At 39.1% G+C, this 21,646-nt stretch overlaps 1 protein-coding gene across 1 annotated transcript; it reads left to right on the forward strand.

Annotated features, from left to right (window-relative positions):
* Window positions 1-1,399: 1,399 nt before the first annotated feature.
* On the forward strand, window positions 1,400-20,386 carry LOC144651347 (uncharacterized). Its single transcript, XM_078511293.1, has 5 exons — window positions 1,400-1,618; window positions 4,865-5,056; window positions 8,108-8,703; window positions 12,858-13,382; window positions 13,924-20,386. Exons 2-5 carry the CDS (start codon window positions 5,034-5,036, stop codon window positions 18,132-18,134), a joined length of 5,355 nt encoding a protein of 1,784 aa, XP_078367419.1. The 5' UTR covers window positions 1,400-1,618; window positions 4,865-5,033; the 3' UTR covers window positions 18,135-20,386.
* The last annotated feature ends 1,260 nt before the right edge of the window (window positions 20,387-21,646 follow it).

The following is a 21,646-nucleotide window of genomic DNA, read 5'->3' on the forward strand; positions in this document are numbered from 1 at the left end:
ACACATGCCATCCGTTTTTCAGTCATCTTTTTGAGTCGTGCAGAAACGCACATCTTTCTCTCAAATTATATTCACTGCTCAAAATAACGCTATACGTGCTGACAGAAAAGTAAACATATCCACAAAACAAACTCACCTAATGCTAAAAAAGTATTAAAGGTAACACACTAATCGGTAAATGTTTTGGTGGTGAAAACTGAATAGCGCTACGACAGGGAGTGTTGAAAACACTGACCCCCGATCCGCGGACTACCCACTGACCCCCCACTCCGCGGATCACCTACGGACTACTCCGCGGACTACCCTTACGGAGTACCCCTACGGAGTACCCTATTAAATGAAACGAATTCGTGTTTACGGGGGAAAGAGACACGAGAAACCTACCTGTGCCACTTGCACGATCGATCGAAACAGCCGCCATTTTGTTTCCCTCGATCCAGTCCATCTTGTTACAAACTCAAACGGGACTTCATTGGCCAGTACTAAACGATATATTTTATCTGTTCCGGGTTTTAGTATTCCGGCGTTCCGGCGTTCCTGATTTTAGTACTAGCCTAGTCCCGTTAGGACTGGATCGAGGTAAACAAGATGGCGGCTGTTTCGATCGATCGTGCAAGTGGCACAGGTAAGTTTCTCCTGTTTTTTTTTCCCGTAAACATAAATTCGTTTCATTTTATAGGGTACTCCGTAGGGGTACTCCGTAAGGGTAGTCCGCGGAGTAGTCCGTAGGTGATCCGCGGAGTGGGGGGTCAGTGGGTAGTCCGCGGATCGGGGGTCAGTGTTTTCAACTCTCCCGCTACGACACCTGAGAGCACGAACCATCATGACGCAACTCATGTGGAAAAATGAAACATTCAAACTCACAAAGTGAGGTTTGCATTACTTTATTGGACACTTATTTATAAAAAAAAATGGGAAGGTCGGTACTTCATCGAATTACCATGAGGTTGCTCGAAGAGCCTTTGATTTTAATACGACACAGTTCGGGTGGATTTGTCACGTTGGAATGAAGTGTGACAAATTCAAGTGACTAAGGTTTTCGGAAAAAAGCACAAAAGTGCAGACAGTGCAAGCGACTTGACCGAAAGGTGGTCTGGGTATTCACTTGAATTTTACATATTGGCCTAGGACTGAAATGTACAAGTTTGTATTTTTGCACGTCAAGATTGTGTTTTTCCTCTCAGGAGGCCTTTTACTGTAGCTTTTAATACTTTAAATATTACTGTCGCTTGTCTTTGAGTTTTGAAATTCTTCCAATATTCAGGGGGCTAAAAGTACCTTTTTAGAGGTACCTTCTTTCTGCAGGTGCAGTAGGTCTCTACTTCTACCCACACTACCTTTTGGTCTTGTCGCGTGCACTTTTGTGCTTCTTTTTCCGAACCTTTCCCGAATTACCCACGCTCGACAGTCAGCACCAGGATCACGCGAGTCACAGATCCTGCGGAGGAGCATGGGAACAGATCATCCCGAAAGTGAGGAAGAACCTGAAGGAATTCGAAGAACTTTTTGGTTTCTTGTTCGCGTCCCGAGTCTTTTTGGCGTATTTTCCACAACTACGCTTTTTCAATTGACAGAAAACGTTCTCAAGATCAACTGCAGATATGGTGCTTCTGTAAAGGTGAGCGAATAAAACGAAACTGTAGAATACCAGGCCACTAATTTGCATCTCATTGAATTTGAATGGTTCCTTTTGTTTCTACTATGCTTCGTTCTTAAAGCGTTCAGAGATATGTAAATAAGTGGCCCGGTATTGTAAAATCGCTCCAATTATGCATGCAATTTTCTGACTGACTCGTTCTTTGGGTTTACCTCGGTGTAAGAACCTGTGATATTTTTCTTTGTTTTGGCGCTTTTGTTTTCCTGCTCTGTATTGTTTTTGATGCTCTTTGTTGCTTTGTTCGTTCTTTGTTTTACGTCACCGGTGAGTTTCACAGGTTCTTACACCGAGGATGAGCCCGTTCTTTTCATGATTGCTGTTTGTGTATAGTAAAAGTATGAAATAGTTGCATACATAATTAATGTATGCAGCTGTGCGGAAATCTTTTCAAAACAGACCTGTTTTATGTACCGAGATTTGAGCAGCCTGCTATGCAGGCTAAGATTTAAGAGAGTTACCTTTCACGCTTTCGGTAAACATTCGCCAAAATGTCTGGGCTCTATGCTCTGGAATAATATCCGAACAGATCTAAGGAACCATCTATCGCTGGATGCATTCAAAAGATCCTAACTAACTAACTAATCTAACTAATCTAACCAACTGAGCTATGAGAGACTCGTTGTGAGCTGGGCCATTTAACTACGGTAGGTTGATAAGTGACACGCCTCCCGCATACTGCTAGGATCAGCAATGTCAAATTCATCAAGTTTGTATAGTCCGGCGGCTTAGCTCCTGAATTGTGCGATTTTTGATACAAGCACCAAACTTTGCAGGATTACAAGCATTCGCATACTCATCAATTCTTGATATAGTGCCAACGCCAATTTCCTATTTTCAGCTGTAAACAGCAATGAAATTTTCAGCCGAGAGGCCCCCCTGCCCCTTCCCCACGAAGTATTTCTTCTTGTACTTTTATAAACCTTTATTGTTGATTTTTATTCATAAATACAGATATGAATGCTTTTAATTAGGCTTACAATTGTTATTTTTTACCATCTGTTTGATACCAATAATTAAATAGGAAATTATTGCATGGGAAAAGATTTTTCCTTCCCCGCCCTCTGCTCCCTCGCGTCTGCTCCCTCGTTAATTCAGTCAGCGGTATCTTGTCACACTTCATATATTATGTCACCAAAAGTCTTCAACGATCTACTACGTCATGTAGTGTACATGGAAGGCAATTTGCCCTTGGAATAAACGAAAATGAGGTGAAAATAATCTATTTCATTCTAATACAGAAATTTTTTCTTTCCTTAATGCTCTTATTATTTTTTGAAATGCATAAAATGGAATTTCATCCCCTGAAACCTTGTAAAACAAGCTTAAAATCGCTCAGATAAAACCGCATAATTTGCCGCATAATAGTACTTTTTTTGCCGCATAATCTGCCCTAAAAATGCCGCATAATTTCTGCTTTTTTGCCGCACCCTATCAGAAGGCCTGGTATCACTACCTGGCATAATAGTTTTTTTGTCTATAAACCAGGACAAACAAATATTTCACGAAATTTCATTGATTTTAACCCTATCCGGACCGGGAGGGGCGAAAAGTGCCGCGCTGACTTTGAACACTTATAACTTTTTCAAGATTCAACCAAACGCTACCAAACTTTGCGAATTTATCTAAAATTTATCTGGAAATACTTTGGTAGGATAAGTTGTTGTGTCAGGAACTTGACGTCACCATGGCAACGGTATTTTGACAGGCATGTTTTCCCAATTTTGTAATTTTCGTGTCTCTATTAATGAAAAATAATTTTAATGCAATTATTTTCATCCTTTTACGGTTCTTAAGCACAGTTTTATTGATTTTGAGTACTTTGCAGTAATTTTGGGCGGTTTTATGACGTTTTGGAAAAAATTCGAAATCCAAGATGGCGGATCCAAGATGGCGGCTGTTTTGACATTATGATGTAATTGTCACGTGATGTGACGTCATCTTCCCACGTGACGTATACCAAAAGATAGGTGTTTGGACATACTATCTATTCCCTAAGTTTCATTGTGATTGCTTAAATATTCTGGACGTTACGGAGGTCTGAAAAGATCCAAAAAAGCCCGGTCTGAATAGGGTTAATAAATTAAGGTTTCCATGGAAACCGGTGTTTTTCGGGCTTGGCACTATATCTGAAAAAAATTCTGTTGGTAACCACTTTCATTGTGCCAAGTTTCATGCTTGTATCAAAAAGTGCACAATTCAACTAAAAATTCGATCTAAGCCGCCGGACTAAGATGAGGTATTCAACATGACACGAGTATGGAACAAAGAAAAATTCTTCATTATTTATTACCGAGCTTAAAATTTACCATCTTCATTATTTACAAACATCCTTTATGCGTATCTCAGCATTGAACAGGGAGGAATTCGAAATACAAGTAACACAGACTATAACCTTTTTTTCGATGAAAGCCTGCCACCATGCACATTTCAGGCAAAACTTTATTGCAACTGTTGATATACCTACGGGCAGTTTATCGTGTGTGAACTTACTGGAATTTTACCCTCTCTTAACCTCGGCCATTCAGCAAAAATGTTCACAGCCCACTCGTTGCTGTACTTAATTGAAACTATGAAATGAATATATGAAATTTATATATTTGTACTGCGGATATACATTTTAAGCAAAAGGAAGATCATCACAGTAATGTTCTCAACTTAAGCAGTTGAGAAAAGCAAGCCTGAAAAACCTTTAGGCTTCAGGGCTCGACAAAACCCCCGTCCGGTCGTCCGGGACAAGTAGTTTTTCCTGCTGGACAAGTGACTTTTCATACTCTCTTGCCCGATGGGCAAGGGCCCTGGCAAACCATCATCATGAATTTTTAATACATTTGCTGGGGTATAGTGTCTGGGCAAGCAAAATTTGAGAGTTACTTGGGCAAGCTGTAATCCAAGTTTTTTTCAAGCCCTGGGCTTGAACAGGAATCGAGCTCGAGTTCAGGCTTGAACGGGAATTGAACTCGAGTTCGATTCCCCGTTCTCGACTTTTATCAACTGCTTAATTTGAGAACATTACTGCAATGATCTTTGATTTGCTTAATTGAAACTGGAATGCGTCATTCACCAAAACCTTTTCTTGAGAAGGTGTTTTGAGAATGCGAAATGGTCCTGATCTGGAATCAAATTCTTTCACACAGGTTAAACAAAATTAAAAAAAATTCTACCTTACTCACCAGCATTAATGCAGGAACTGTTTATTTCATTTCGTAGATGTCATTTGGTTGCAAATCACCTTGAGTCCCCAGTCTAATATAACTTATCTCTGCCAAGAGACAGTCAATCTGGCTGCAACAAAGAGATTATTGGACATGGATAATCTGAGTAAAGTTAGTGATTTGTCTCGTGTACACATATAAGGAAAGAGCTGCTCTTAGCAACAATGGCAGCTGCTGCAGGTACAGGGTAAGTTGAGTTTTACTTTTCTTAAAAAAATGAGGTCTGCAAATGTTTTAAAAAATATATAGCAAAATAAGTAGCCAGCAGGGTTTTTCAATCCTCATGACAGCATTTTCCAATTCAAAATGTCAGTGGCAAATGTGATGGTGTATCAGTATGCATAAATGTGTACCAATGTGTGCATAAATACCCACCCCATAGAAGGTCATTGGAAATTCTAAGGGGGAGGGGGGTCTCAATAGCCAAAATTTATAAGGGAAAGTATGGAGCTTTATTGGAAATTCCAGGGGCGAGGGAGGGTTCAAACAAAAAAACCTTCCATGGGGGAGGTATGGATATTTTCTAGAACCATACAAGATAATTATTATATAAATTATAGTGTGAAAAATGCAGCAGAGTATTATGAACCTAATTATAGGTATATAAACATTGGAAGTGTTAATGTGGAACTTTGAAGGTATAAAAATTGACAAATGTTAATTTACTTCAAGGTAAACCAAGGCATCGGATTTGCACATTATCAAAGGGTGGGTCATTGCAACATACATGTTTAGCTGTCACATAACCCTGTTAGAATTTTTTTATTGACTTTTAACTCAAAAACAATTAAAAATTCCAATGGGCAAATGCAACGGCTATATGCGTATGTTGCAAATAAATAGCCCCAAAGTGTGTGTCTTCAAAATACAGAAAATTTGTGTGCACAGAGTGAAAACTGCTGAGTGGAGTAGATATTTTATTGTTAAGTGACATTTGGAAGCCAGAATTTAAATTTCTCCACACTTTGTGGGGTTTGAAAAGGCTGAGGAAAGGAACTCTGTGAGTTTTTTCCAGGGCTAATAATATTAGTGCTTTTAATGGACAGCAACCATAAATTATTTAAATGTTTGGTTAATTTAAAACCTATTTGTCCTTTCATTATTTAATGAAAGGACAAAATAGGTTCTAAAATAATACAACTATATTTTAATTTTGGACCCAGCATGCCGACCACTCTACATGTTTTATGATTTTAGTTCTGAAATCCAGAGGTCCCACCCATCAAGCCCTAAGCCCATCCCACCACTTTAATAAATCCCAGTTGATTTTCTGTTTGTTCTTGGCCATATCATATTGTTATATAGAGGATAATACGTGGTTGCGCGGAGATATGAAATTTATCTTGGAGTGTTGAAATCGATATCGGTTTTGAACACGAGAAGATAAATTTCATATATCCAAGCAACCATGTATTATTATTATATTATTATCATTGTATTACATTATTCTGTTTATTGCCCCCGCAGGGTTTTGGCCCAGAGGCCCAGAGGCCAAAACCCGAGGAGGCATCATAAAAGTCCCAGCATGTATGTATATATATAAGGGATTTAAAAAATAGAGAATATATAAAGAAATGTACAAGAAACGTAGTATGCGAGGCGATCCCGATTTGAAGAGACTAGGTGCGCACGGTGGTCTCGGTTAATTTTGCGGCAACCACGCAAGGGCTTTTGGGTGTTTCGCCGCCATACTGCGAGCAACAAGCAGAAGGATGCGACTGAAACGTCTTAAAATTTGCAGTTCAAAGCTAGATGGGTATATTGTTTAAGATAAGTTTGCTGATTTGAAAGACTCATTTGTAAACCGCGATTTGTCAAACACAAATCACAACAGACCGAAAGACTCAGTCACAATCAAAACAGATTACCCAGCTACAACCGAAATTTGCCAGTTCTTGGCGAAACACGATCAGTCCAGAGATTATATTTAAGTAAACATGAACTGAGACCATTTGTAAAAGAGATATTACAAGAGGTATTGAGTACAGAGACTCGCGAGAAATTTTCATTAAAAGAGGAGAGAAAATTCTGCTGCATCTTTATTCTTTGACACGTCAGTTGTCAAGAATTTCGCTTTCAGGCCAAGAAAATTTATTTTAAACAGTTAGTCAGGCCCAGTTGTTTGATAGTTGTTGCAAAAAGATCATCATTTTCTCGAAGAAACGAATACAAGGACTTACTCATTTCCACCGAGAAATAGTTACTACTCAACTATATATAGCCACTAATCTTATCGTTTCCTTTTGTTTACTTTTCACTAGTGAGCATTCATTGTAAGATGTTGTCTCACGGCTATAAAAGCACCATAGAGTACTTACTTGTTTTCAGGTGAAAAGCCCTTTTCAGGAACATTCAAGATAAATTCACATAAAGACGGACGGTTAACTGAATTGTTTCCCTGCCACCGCAAAAAAGACGGTATTGCAAAATCAATTTCAAAGCAGGATTAGCCAAAAGCGGGGCAATTTTAGTGAGAACTAATCCTAGTTATATAAACCTACTGATTACGATGTTTTGACGATTTCCCGAAGATTTCCAACCATTTTTCGAAGATTTCCGAAGATTTTCAAAATGTTGTCCGAAGGTCGTACGAATGATTCAGAACATTTTCCGAAGATTACCGAAGATTGCTGCGGCAGCAAACTCTGCAAGCTGATTGGTCAAAAATGATATCACACACGTGTGGATATCATTTTTATCCACATGCTATGCTATGCATATGCTATGCATAATAACCAAGAATATTGGCTACTTGTCTACCGTAGAATTCCGGTTATAAGCCCTGGGCTTATACAACTTCGTAAGGGTTTTTGGGTGGGCTTATAAGCGGAGGGACTTATATTCGGGAGGGCTTATAAGCGGAAGGAAAAAAAGTTTCGAAACGAACCTCGGGAGTGTTGATCGAAATACGTTTTAAAGTTAAAAACGCACAAAAAAGCAACATTTAGCCCTGTTCAGTACTGTCATCCGGTAGAGGGGGGGCTTATATCCGGGGGGGGGGGCTTATAACTGGATGTATTTTTTTGTTTCCAGGTTGATGGGCCTATAACTGGGGGGGGGGGGGGCTTATAACCGGAATTTTACGGTATGTCATGTGGGTAAATAAATAAAATTTCTTTACATACATGTTCATTTGTTTATTTGACTCCATCTGTAAAGGGTTTCCAACAAACGTGACCATTCAGGTAACTGATAACAAGCTTAAAATTACAGTGTTTTAAATTTCTTTAATATCTAGGTCTACACTGCGGAATGTTACAAACAACGAGAAACGATGGTTAGTCTTTGGAATCGCACTCAACAAAGTCCTGGTTACCCAAATATGCCCCTTTGTAGAACGAGGTGTTCAGAAGGAGTATGGCAATCTTCAAACCAGCCACAACATTCATACTCAGAGCACATCTGGGCGACTGAAGAACTGGCCAACATTCTTAAAGTACGAGAACATCAATGGTAATGATGCACATCCCAGGTTGCCAGGTGGAAGGTACAATTACTCCCTGTTTGACTATAGAGTGCTATCGCATGTTGACTTTGCCAAGCTCTATGTAGAGAACCACATGGCCAAGTTTAACGCCTTTGATGAGCACTGTGATGCATCTGCTGTGCTTACACTGCTTGGTAAAGTGCCAGTCTTCTCCCATGCTGTACAGAGTGCTGCTGGTGATGTCAGACAAGCTAGAAATTCCTGGGCACACTGTGTGTTCAGTGACTGGGATCCATTAAACTTTCAGCAGACCTTTGCTGAGATGGAACAGCTAGTGAAATCCCTGGGACTGCCAAGTACTGATGAGAGGGACCTTCTAAAAGAACTGAAAGACTGGGAAATGAAAGGTACTGTATTTGTAGTGGAATTACACGTTTAAGGCAGTCTTACACAATTATTGCACACTTGATGAAATTTTGATCATTTGATGTTCAACATCTTTTGATGGTTAACCAATTAAAATCTAAGACGTATGAAGGTGAAAATGACACCAACACATTTTGATTGGGTCAGTAACTACAGAACCCATCTGGAAGCTGTCAAAAAAGTTGTCAAAACTTTCAGTGTCAAGTGATAACGGTCAATGAATTGATGCAGAACTCTTAAATAAATAAAGTATGGGAGTTTAATCTGTCAGTGCGATATATTTGGTTACTGATCATCGTGCAAATTAGATTGAACACTTAAGAATACCGGTCTCTAAGAATCAGACAATTTCTCGATTTCGCGGCAAGAGGATGGAACTTCGATTTCTTTCATACTTTTATGTTAGATAGGCTAGGGTATAACTTAAATCACTGTATAGTTCTTTCGATTGAATATCCTTTTATTTTAAAGAAAAATGCAAATAACAAAAATCCGTTAAAATCGTCATTTGAGGCGCTAAATTATTCATGATTTTTGCACGAGTTTGAGAGCCTCGCGTGCAAAAACAAATCACTCTACCGTCTTTTAAACACTCAAACCATAGTTAGCAATCTCTAAACATCTACTGAAATGATTTTGGGAAATATTGCGTTGTTCTTTGTAGACAAAATAATTTTATTTCGAAGGCATACAATTCACTGCCGTAAAAGTACTTGGTAAATAAAATTAATTTTCACCATGTGCGAAACCTTCAAATCGTTTAAGCTTCTGGTGGTTGAATGTTAGAAGAATGGTGTATAAATCCCTGTAAAAATTTCTCCGGGCAAATGATTAAAAGCGACGTGAGATCTTTTCGAATTCGGTTAAATATGCAAATATTTGACCTTCCGCGGTCAACTTTGAAGTTACGGGTCAGAAATAATTTTTGTTCCGTGTTCCAAGTCCTAACCCATTTAAGACCAAATTAAGCATATGAAAAAAATATGTAATTTTCTAACCTTTATCTGCTGTAAAAGGTAGGTTCGAAGGCCATTTTAGCATGATTACGGCTCTTATCATTCGTCGCATCTGAGCTTCGTTTTCCTTCCGCGGTCAACTTTGAAGTTACGGGTCAGGCATGAATGACATGAATATTTCAACTCGTGCACAAGTCTTAACCCATTGTGGGTCAAAATAATCACACACAAAAACATTATGAAATATTCTAACCTTAATCTGCTGTAAAAAGCAGGTTCGAAGGCCTTTTAAGCACGATTCCGGCTCTAAGCATCCGTAGTTATTTGAGCTTCGTTTGTGCAAGTATGTCATATTTAGTGGTCGAAATCCAACCTGCGATCAACTTTCGGCGCTTCTCGTCACCACTGCATCTTCTTCGACGGCATACGCCGATTGTTAGTATTGCCTCGTTAATAGTACACAAAAAAATAACATCTGATCGCTAGTCCCATCTTGCAATGGGCCGTCTGTTCGTCACGCAATACTGTGTCATGGACATTTTTTTAGGGGGTGGTAGGTGGGTGTGGGAAAGGTTGAATATGCGGAAATGCTTGATTTAATACTTTATGACAAGTACGTACTCGAGCCAGCAACAGCAACAACAACAACAACAACAAGTACAGTGATATCTTTAGGCAGACAAGATAAAGCACACGTACTGTCAGTTGACAAGCGTTTGGTACAGTGTAATGCAACTGTTCGCGAATTCTGTTGCTCGCGCGGGGTTGGTTGTAATACCGGGGGTGGAAGGAGGATATGTATAACGAGGTTGTCAAGAGCTCCACGAACAAGGGCCTTAAAAGAACAACAACCTTCCATTTCCAGTGAAATAAACTGAACTTTGAAAAAAATGTTCACGCGCTGCCTTTAAGCAAACAGACGGTGCCAATAACTAGCACGACCAAGGTTTTGTTTACTTAGGAAGCCACTAAATTAAATTTGGCGATTTTTTCACACGCCGAATTGCCATAGCAATTTGCTTATCCTTTTTAGGAAAGAGTTTTAGCACTGAGTTTTTTTTAAAACATGTTTTAATTTCGTTTAAACTTCAAATTAGTTATTGTTGAATTTAGACATCATGAATTCGACAGCATGTTCAAAACGGCACCCCAAGAAAGTACTTTGTTACAGGTTGACGAATGACCACCCGAAGCCACAGGTCACCCAGATTTACCGTAGGGCGAAAAAAAAATTGCGATGCAATGTTTTTATTAAGTTGCCACTCGATTACGAAAAAAAAATCAAAACTTATCGTTACTTCTATCATTAACCATTTATACAGGACATGCGATATTTGGTTAGGTATCTTTGTGAAAAAAAATAAAACTTTGCTAACCAACCAACCAAGAACCCCCCGGCCCCCACCCCCTCGCCCCCCAAAAAACATAGACGCGAGTTTTTCTCTTCGTTTTCGGTTCTACAGTAAAAAAGGGAATAACTACTTAAAAACTCTACTTGTTTAGTAAAGATTTATATCCTCCTTCCACCCCCGGTATTACAACCAACCCCGCGCGAGCAACAGAATTCGCGAACAGTTGCATTACACTGTACCAAACGCTTGTCAACTGACAGTACGTGTGCTTTATCTTGTCTGCCTAAAGATATCACTGTACTTGTTGTTGTTGTTGTTGTTGCTGTTGCTGGCTCGAGTACGTACTTGTCATAAAGTATTAAATCAAGCATTTCCGCATATTCAACCTTTCCCACACCCACCTACCACCCCCTAAAAAAATGTCCATGACACAGTATTGCGTGACGAACAGACGGCCCATTGCAAGATGGGACTAGCGATCAGATGTTATTTTTTTGTGTACTATTAACGAGGCAATACTAACAATCGGCGTATGCCGTCGAAGAAGATGCAGTGGTGACGAGAAGCGCCGAAAGTTGATCACAGGTTGGATTTCGACCACTAAATATGACATACTTGCACAAACGAAGCTCAAATAACTACGGATGCTTAGAGCCGGAATCGTGCTTAAAAGGCCTTCGAACCTGCTTTTTACAGCAGATTAAGGTTAGAATATTTCATAATGTTTTTGTGTGTGATTATTTTGACCCACAATGGGTTAAGACTTGTGCACGAGTTGAAATATTCATGTCATTCATGCCTGACCCGTAACTTCAAAGTTGACCGCGGAAGGAAAACGAAGCTCAGATGCGACGAATGATAAGAGCCGTAATCATGCTAAAATGGCCTTCGAACCTACCTTTTACAGCAGATAAAGGTTAGAAAATTACATATTTTTTTCATATGCTTAATTTGGTCTTAAATGGGTTAGGACTTGGAACACGGAACAAAAATTATTTCTGACCCGTAACTTCAAAGTTGACCGCGGAAGGTCAAATATTTGCATATTTAACCGAATTCGAAAAGATCTCACGTCGCTTTTAATCATTTGCCCGGAGAAATTTTTACAGGGATTTATACACCATTCTTCTAACATTCAACCACCAGAAGCTTAAACGATTTGAAGGTTTCGCACATGGTGAAAATTAATTTTATTTACCAAGTACTTTTACGGCAGTGAATTGTATGCCTTCGAAATAAAATTATTTTGTCTACAAAGAACAACGCAATATTTCCCAAAATCATTTCAGTAGATGTTTAGAGATTGCTAACTATGGTTTGAGTGTTTAAAAGACGGTTGAGTGATTTGTTTTTGCACGCGAGGCTCTCAAACTCGTGCAAAAATCATGAATAAGTTAGCGCCTCAAATGACGATTTTAACGGATTTTTGTTATTTGTATTTTTCTTTAAAATAAAAGGATATTCAATCGAAAGAACTATACAGTGATTTAAGTTATACCCTAGCCTATCTAACATAAAAGTATGAAAGAAATCGAAGTTCCATCCTCTTGCCACGAAATGTTGGATTCTAAGCGACCGGCATTCTTAATCGTGATTGAAGATTCAATTTGATGGTGATGGCGATTTAATGGTAACCTTGTAAGTCATTCTTTTATTGTGAAACAAACAGAACAAACGGAAAGTAAAGCCATACCTTCCCGCGTCATCCACGTGCAAAGCACGTTGCCACATGCATGTTAATTTAGTGTATGGAGTTTGCTAAACGTAAAATATGTAGTACAGGTAAGCCGCACGTACAGTGGTCATGCCTTGTTGCTTCTTCCACAGGTACTATACTGTGCATGAACGCCACTATTGACCCTGATCTGGTAAAGACGGTTCAACAAGATGTCAATGCACTGAAGAATGATGTAGACAAGCTGACATTTGAAGAAGAGGTAAACAGAGAGAATTTAAAGAAGGCACTACAGGACGCTGCAACAGATCTGGAGGAATTACAAAAACGAGTGTCCGTGGTAGAGCATGAACAAGAGGTCATCAAGCAGGATCAAAGCTCTCTGTGTGAAAAAATGAAGACTACAGAAGGCCAGATAAGTGATCTAAAATCTGAACAAAAACGTGTCCGTGATCTGGGAGAACATCTGGGCACACGAGTTTCCACGGTACAACAGGAACAAGAGGTGATCAAGCAGGAACAAGAGGTCTTCAAACAGGATCAAAACAAGCTCTGTGAGAAAGTAAACACAACTCAAGGCCAGATAAGTGCAATTCAATCTGAACAAGAAGATGTGCAACAACGTGTTTGCCATCTGGAAGATCAGCAGAACCGAGACAAGCCCCAAATAAATTATGGTAATTTTAATAAATTCATCCGATGTGTATTATGATAGCAGAACAGTGTGAATGAAATTAATTGATCATTTTAATTTCCAGTTTTTACATCGACAATTGAGCATATAGACAAATGATTCGCGTATTCTGATTTTGTAGGAAAATGAACCTTGACAACAGTCAATGATAACAAAATCCATCAAATACAAATCCAATCCAACCCCAACCCATTCCCCAGGGGTTAAAACTACAAGGTCGAGAAGCTGAAAAACTTTGAATAATCCAACTGTATGTGAAAATCGAAGAAACCTAAAATATAAGCTTCGCAAAAAAAGATACCGGTGTGGTTTTGTTATGTTCTTAAAAGGGCGCGTAGCTGGCGATTCTCCCGCAATGGCAAATTCCTCTACTTAGTGATTTCGCCATCAGACTTTTTTGACTAGAAGAACAGCCAGATACACAAGCTGTTTTGAATTGATTTCTGTTTTGCAGCAACGTAATATAGTAACAATTGTCAGTAAAAGTGGTTAAAATATCCCTTTTTGTTTCTAATTATTTTTAGAAATTGCCAACTGTGAAGCAGAAGTAACCTTTTTTGCCGAGCGTCATGATAAAGATACAAGACAATGGCTGTTAAAAGATTTTGACACGTGGTTTAGTGATCCTGGCAACTCTAGAGCATATGTTCTCCTAGGCGATCCAGGAATCGGAAAAAGTGTGATGGCTGGAGTCTTGGCACAGCGCTCGAAGAAAGAAAAGCACTTAGGAGCAGCCTACTTTTGCCGTCACAATGATGGCACAAGAAATGATCCCAGGTGTCTTCTTGGGACTGTTGCTTGTCAACTCTGTGAATGCAATAGTGAGTACAGTAGTATTATGGGAGGGGAGGATGGTGTACGAAATTTGTTAGGCAATTATAATCTAGGTGTTCAGGAGTTGTTTACAAAGTTATTACAAGAGCCACTGGGTAGGTGCAACCCTTGTCACCAGAGAAAGTTAGTCATTATTGACGCTCTGGATGAGACGCAGTATGAGTCCAGGGAAGATTTTCTTGATCTTATAATGAACCGCTTTCCCCTGCTTCCAAAATGGCTTGTGTTCTTCATTACCAGCCGCCCTGAAAACACGTTGCAGTGTAGATTAAAACGGTACAACCCTTGTGTAAGGATTTGTGCCGGAAATGTCGAACAGCAGAACTTCTATCAGCAGCATGACCAAGACATCAAATTGTTTCTAAGAAACAATGTGGATTTCTCCCGCCTCTCCTTCTCGGTGGATGACGTGGCGAACAAGTGTAAAGGATCGTTTTTGTACGCTTTCTATATTGCCAAAGATGTTAAAGTTGCAATGCAGTCAGGTAAGTCATTTCAGCTGGTTGATCTTTTCCCTGGAGACTTTGACAGTTATCTTTTAAAAAATTTCAAGCGTATTTTTGACAAAGTGGGATCTGGTCTATTCAAGAGGTTGTTTGGTTGTGCCATTGCCGCTCCTGCTCCACTTCCTGTCTCGTTTATTTCGTACGTCCTCGAGAAAGAAAAATCAAGTATTGAGAAGAAGCATGTGGCAGATGCTCTCTCGCTGTTTATGGTGTTAACCAAGACTTTCACCTTCCTGCACAATCTGATTCCTGCTTGGCTGAGTGACGAAGATAAGGCTGGAGAACTGTTCATCAATAGGAACATTGAAGCCAATTACCTCAAAGATATTATCATTGAAATTCTCTTTGGTTTCATCCATGAGCAATCGCAAAACGTTTGCCTCATTAAAGCTGATTTGCTTGACTACGTTTTGCGCGTCGGGATTCGTTTTTTGTGTGGACTTCCAGGGAAGGATTCATTGGAAACAGTTTTCATTTGCCTGACTTGTTTCAAATATATTCAACATAGAATACAAAGCAGAAGAATTGAAATTTATTCTCTTATTGAGGATTTTAAGCTTGCGGCCGACTGTCTTGATGACGTAGACGGAAAGAAAGAGATTCTTCTTGGGATGTGCTCAGCCCTTGATAGCAATATTTTCGTTCTTCTGCAGTGTCCTTACCTTCTGTATTCTTGTCTACAGAATGGTCCTGAAGCTGTCCAAAAACACATTTTTGTCCCAGATAATGTGTCAACCACTCGGTTACAGTGGAATTCTTGGGCTTTACCTAGTGCTAGACGTCAGGGTGGCATGAGCTGCTATGCAGTGTCTCCTGATGGGATGTTGTTGGCTATAGGAAACGAGGATTCTATCTCTTTGTATGATTCTTTTTCACTGGAAATAGTTTGTGGCCCCGTTAGGGTGCCATCGCATATAGAGCATTTAGAATTTTCTCCAGATGGCAATTTTGTGTTTTATGGGCGGCTTGATAAATGGTTCTCTCTAGAAGGTAGGCGTGTCGAGGAGTTCCCTCAGTTTTCAGGGATTAACGAGAGTTATGAATGGGGCATATTTACTCTTGACCAGCAGTGTATTGCAGTGAAAAAACGTTTTTTAGGCCTTCAATTTTACCGGCGTGATTTAGCTGGAAGCTGTTGCGAATTGTGTATATTAAACTACCTTTGTTTGTGGGCCACAGCTGAAATTGGTCCGGGCCAGGAACGTAAATCGATTTGTGGTTGTTTTCCTGACAGACTATCTGTGCAAAGTCTGCATTTTGAAAATGATGATCAGTATTCTCGTGTGCCAGCGTTGAGACCACTGCTGAATGTTCTGAGAAGAACGGGACACGATGAATGGTGCTGTCTGTTGGAAAAGTTAGAACTCGAGAGATTACCCTTTCGAGGCCGAGAATGCGGTCATTGTGCATCACGAATGAACCGTGATACACCAACTTTGGCAGTTGTACGGGACTTTATCATCAATCACTACTATACGATATTTAAATATCAAGTTTGGGAAGTGCAGACTGGTGTATCTGTTCTTGAGCGCGCGTTTTCTTCAGGTGTTCAGATGAGCTCATTTCATTTTCTTTGTCATGTTGGCAATGCCCTCGAGGAATGTGGGGTATTGTTTTCTGGTATTGACAAAGCTCTATCACTTTGCAACATTGCTTTACTCAACACTGTTTGCTATCATTTTACTTTCTTTAAAGCTTACCGCAGGATGTGGGAAGAATTTGAAAATGATCCGTTTAATTTCACGGTCCAGCTAGACTGGTTTGAGTTTCTTAAACAACACGGGACCATTTTCACAAACGCGCCACTAGAACTGCAATATCTCCCTGATGTAAAAGAGAAGGGAGCGTTGTCACCTGATGGGAAATGGATGGCTAGGAGACTTGATGGTAACAAGACAACAGTTCACTTGTACCCAGGAGAAAACGAACGCCAACACACCTTTGATTGGAAAAACGCGGTACGCGCCATCAAGAAAATCGAGCATTTTGCTTTCACTAATGATAGTGAGTTTTTCCTGTATTTGACTCAGCAAAAGTCACTGCACGCTCTATCTCTCCAAACTGGTACCATTCTAACTAGTGTGTCGGGCATTAGACCCTTGTTTTTCGTTCCTGAAAGGCAAGCTGGATATCTTTTTCGTGTCGATGACGTGGATATTATTGTCTTTGTGAAAGACTTTCCCACCGTTCTTCTTAAGTATTTCTTCATTCCAGTTGTGAAGAGACCAATCCAAGCATCCTTTGCTTCAGCTGACACCATTCTGGTCCTCTGTACTGACTCAGTGCTTACCTTAATAAAGACAAAAGATAAGGGGTGCGCTTTGACCATAGTTTCCGAGACACGGTTAACAGAACCGTGTGGTAAGTTAAGACAAGTGACGAAGTGCGTGTTTTCCCAGGACGGAAAACTTATTGTCACTCACCATGACACCAAGATACTGTTGCATAGTGCAGTGCTAGGATCTAATTATGGTAAGTGTCTATGCTCAGTTTATGAAACAGAAAACGAGTTCAATGTTGTGCATTCCACTTTCTCAGCTGATAGCGCCTTACTTGTGTTTTGTATCCTAAGGGAAAACAATTGCCGGTATTTCCATGTATGGGATGTTCAGAAGAAAGTTATTTCGGCATCATTTGACTCACCAGGACTGATGCCTGGAGATTGCTGTTGTTGCTTTGCATCGGACAATAAGGAGTTAATAATATGCACTGATTTCCACATCGAGATCTGGGATCACGCTGCGCGTCCATGTCGTTTATTGAAAAGAGTGGGAACCGATGTACCTTACACTGAGGTTGACACGTTCAGTCATTGTACAGTTTCGCCAGAAAATGACCTTCTGACTTGCTGTATTGCAGACAAAATTCTCCTCTACCCGCTCAATACGGCTACAGATCCACACATTTTGCAGCTACCACGTGCGCATTTAGGCAAAATCGAATTTTGTCATTTTGTGAAAGGAAATCGTTTTCTGATTTCATATGGCGTTGATGGTATGGTCTTCTTGTGGGACTTAAGTGAGCGTAAGGCCATTGCTTTCGCAAAAATATCGCAAGGGAGGGAAAGCATCGTTAGCATGGCTGTGTCCCTGGAAGAGGACAAAGTTGTTTGTTTGACATCTTTCAGTCGATTAAACGTAATAAGACTTTGTGGATTAAAGTCTACGATGCTGTCAAAATTGCCGTTGCTGGAGGTTATGGGCAGTGAAAGGATGACCGAGGCATTTGGCGGACAAGTTGGGAAACCAACGGCAACAGTTCAGAGTCCTAGCCGTCCTGCCAACACAGACGTGTCCAAGGATTTGGATGTTACTGAATTGATAGAAGAGATGGATTTCATGTTGTATTCTGATGACAGTGAAGGCAGTGATGAACCGGATGAATTACAGGACTGAGCATCGAGCAGCCATTTTATCTTGATAAGATCCATGTCGTCAAGTCATGCTCACAACGGCTACAAAGTCTACTAGATTTCAAAGATTAAATAAGTGGGACTTCGAAGTCGTTTCAAGACTCGTTAACAAGGTTTCTGTGGGCATATTGCATTAGCTTTTTGTTATAACGTTCTTCCACTAAACAACGTGCAGTATCGCTTAGAAATTACTGTTACTACCATAGCTTCATTACAACCAAATATGTCACATGGGCGTTGTTGTTAAAAGTTACAATCAAACGAGATTAACTTTGAAAACTGTTCAGTCTAACAGTATTTCAAAAAACCCATATCACAATCTGTTTCAATCTTCTTCACTTTTGTCCATCCGTACCTTATTATGTATTTGCTGTGTTATTGAAGTGATCCTTTACTGTTTTAAGCGGTTACTTTTTTGATTCACCAAATTTGGTGGCCATTTCCTTTGTCTAAATTTGGCTAAAATCCGTGAGACAGTTCCTTTAATTTTGCCAAGCTGTTTTTTTGGTTTTCTGTATATGGCATCGTGTGGTAGGTAGAAAAGAAAGGATCACTTGTATTAAATGATCAATCGACACCAAATTAAATTTTTAATTTTTAATTATTCCATTGTTTTTATAATGTATTTTAATTATTGTCATGGGCTTTTCACATCAGCCTCTGGCTCAGATAGAGAGGGCAACCTCATCCCGCGCCATGACTTAAATAAATTGATTGATCGATTGATTGACTGATTGATTGATTGATTGATTGATTGATTGATTGATTGATTGATTGATTGATTGATTGACCACAATATCCAAGACGTGGATATCAAGGGTAGTTTCATGCGATAAAAAGAAATAGTCTCAGTAAGTCTCCTGCCGCGTCTGTTTTAACGCTGAGTATCTTAATTGGTGGAGGGTGTTTTGACTGACCTTTTTTCTGAATTATTAATGTTGTTTGTGCGCATTTTGAATGGTGCGCGTTTTTCTTGGTATTATTTTTGTATCGGTCTGAAAGAAAAAAGTTCCACTTGTTTATTTTATGTCTGGGTGTGGTTGGAGAATCATATTCAAAAACAAAAGAACACAAGCCGATGGTGTTGCTTGCTGGTCACGTGAATTATAAGATCGAGCGCCCGTGGACTTAAATGTTGTCTCTTCAACTTTTTCATTCCCTACTTTACATTTCTTTTAAGGATAGTATTGAAAACGCATAAATAAATTATTATTACTATTAGAACTTTGTTTTTGATCATGTCAATAACTCCAAGTTTATTATTTTTCTTTATTCTTATGTCCTATCCACTTAAAAAATGTACTCTAATGAAAACAAGATGTGGGGGGGGGGGGGGGGGGGCTAGTAAGGGATAAAAAATGTGTGTGTTAAAAAATATACTCACTTTCTTTTGTCTGAAATTAGTTAATTGATGTTTGTGAAGCTCAAGGAAATGTTAGTATAATGAAAACGTTTTAAGAGGGTTTGACAGCAGTAGATAGACTTACAATGTATCATCAAAACGTTTGAAACCATTAGTTGTGATAGCAACAAAGAATCTACCAAGAAAATCAGTCGTATATCTCATTTGAACAAAATTGCCAGTGTGAGATTCATATAGGGTTGGAGAGTCTTTTAGTTTTTCCCTAAGTTGGTACATTTTAGATGGCAAAATAAATTAAAAGCGTTGCTGAAGTAAATTGTATACAACTAAGAGCCATGTACAGTCTTTTTACGGCAACCATATTGGTGTTAGCCAACACTAAGAAACGTTTTCATCAAAATAAACTAGTATAGTATATTGTTAGGATTTAGTTGTTTGTTATGCCAGTGTTTTCTAAAAACACTGTGCCTGCATGCAGTTAGCTTCATGTAGGTTCGATCACAATATGTATTTTGTGTGAACGAGTTCTGTTTGTTGTTAGTATCACGGCTTTAGTTCTAATATGCCTGTTATTAAGCATTGAAATAAAGTAATTTTTATCTAGGTGATGTTGATATTTTACAGTATATAGTATATTCAAAATATATAACTAGAATATTTTTTAGAGAAATAATAGACGAAGCATGTATTTTGGGAACAGTTAAGAGAACTGAACGTTTTTCAAATTTAAGTTTGAGTCAATTAGATAGTTAAATATGTATGACTTATTAAGGCTTAGAAGCAGTAAAATAGGTAATTCTAAAATTTTGTTAAGTTACATAAGTTTTACATTCATTTTAACTCTATTTTTATGTATATTAGATTTTATACAAAATATGTGACAGTTGTTATGATTCTCTGCTTTTAGAATAAAAAATGCCACTTTTGGTGGATAAAAATAAAACGAGAATAAGAATTGTTTTGTTGTGAACTTCTACAAAATAGCCTTTTGGTTGACCATTAGGCAGAGTTGGCTTGGCGCAATGTTACTTTTCCGCTATTATGACAATTCTGTTACACACTTCTTTCTGATTGGTCAAGTCAAACATAACAGATCAGTAGGTTATCAAAACAAAAAGTTAAATCATTGAGGCAGTGGGCACTGCAGCGAGCACCGCCCACTGTATTGAGTTATTCCTACCTCGATGTATTTGAAAATAACCACGGTTCTGTAATTCCAAACGTATATATGTGTCTCATACTTCTGTTACTCTCGGAAGCGCGAATGGTTAAGGGATGGGGAGACTGGAACGAGGATCTTAAAGATAACATGGAGCCTCGTGGCTCCGAGGAGATCGACTGGAACGGATTCTACCTGCCTGTCTAGTGTCTGCCTATTAGCTCCTCGGGCTATTCAAGCTGCTTAAGGTGGCTCCATAGGGTAATTACATATGATGTGGCGCTTGCTAGTGTCATACTTTGAAATGTGATTTTGCATTCGTTTTTAGTCCCAGTTCGCTAGAACTTATCAAATGCAATCAGCAATGTTGAAATAGTGCTCTACAACCATCTCTGTTAAAATAATGGGTTTAGTCGAGAATTAAGACAACCCAAACAAATGCGTCTTTTTGTGTTAGCTGGCTTTGAGTGCTATTTTCTACAATTTCCTTCGGTGAAATCTTCCGAAATTTTTACAGTACATGGATACAACCTGGAAAAAAGGGTTGTTGCGTAAAAAACGAGCGCCATTTAAGGCAAAATAATTATAACCTCTCTGCCAACTTTTACGAAATTTCACCGAAGGAAACTCAAGAAAAGCTTGACGATAGTTGCTATTTTTCCCCAGACCTTTTTCTACAAAAACGTCAGTAGAATAAAAATTAGTATATACACACTCAGTGATCTTGGTATTTCAAGCAATCTGATTGGTTCGCTATCTCGGGCTAATGAGCATTATTCACTCCCTACGGAGTGAATAATGCTTGATCCAAACTGAAACAAAATGGCCGGCGTAAACTCGCGTTTCGCCGGCGTTTCTGAATCGCAAATACTAAGAATACAAGAAGATGCTGAACCAGAAAAGACAAAAAAAGGCTAAGAAATTTGGCCTCGTGGTTTTCAAAGTAAGAGAAGACTACATATTTCGCAATTTG

The sequence above is a fragment of the Oculina patagonica genome, chromosome 4 (genome assembly GCF_052425735.1).
Source record: "Oculina patagonica isolate OP01 chromosome 4, crgOcupat, whole genome shotgun sequence".
Taxonomy (NCBI): domain Eukaryota; kingdom Metazoa; phylum Cnidaria; class Anthozoa; order Scleractinia; family Oculinidae; genus Oculina; species Oculina patagonica.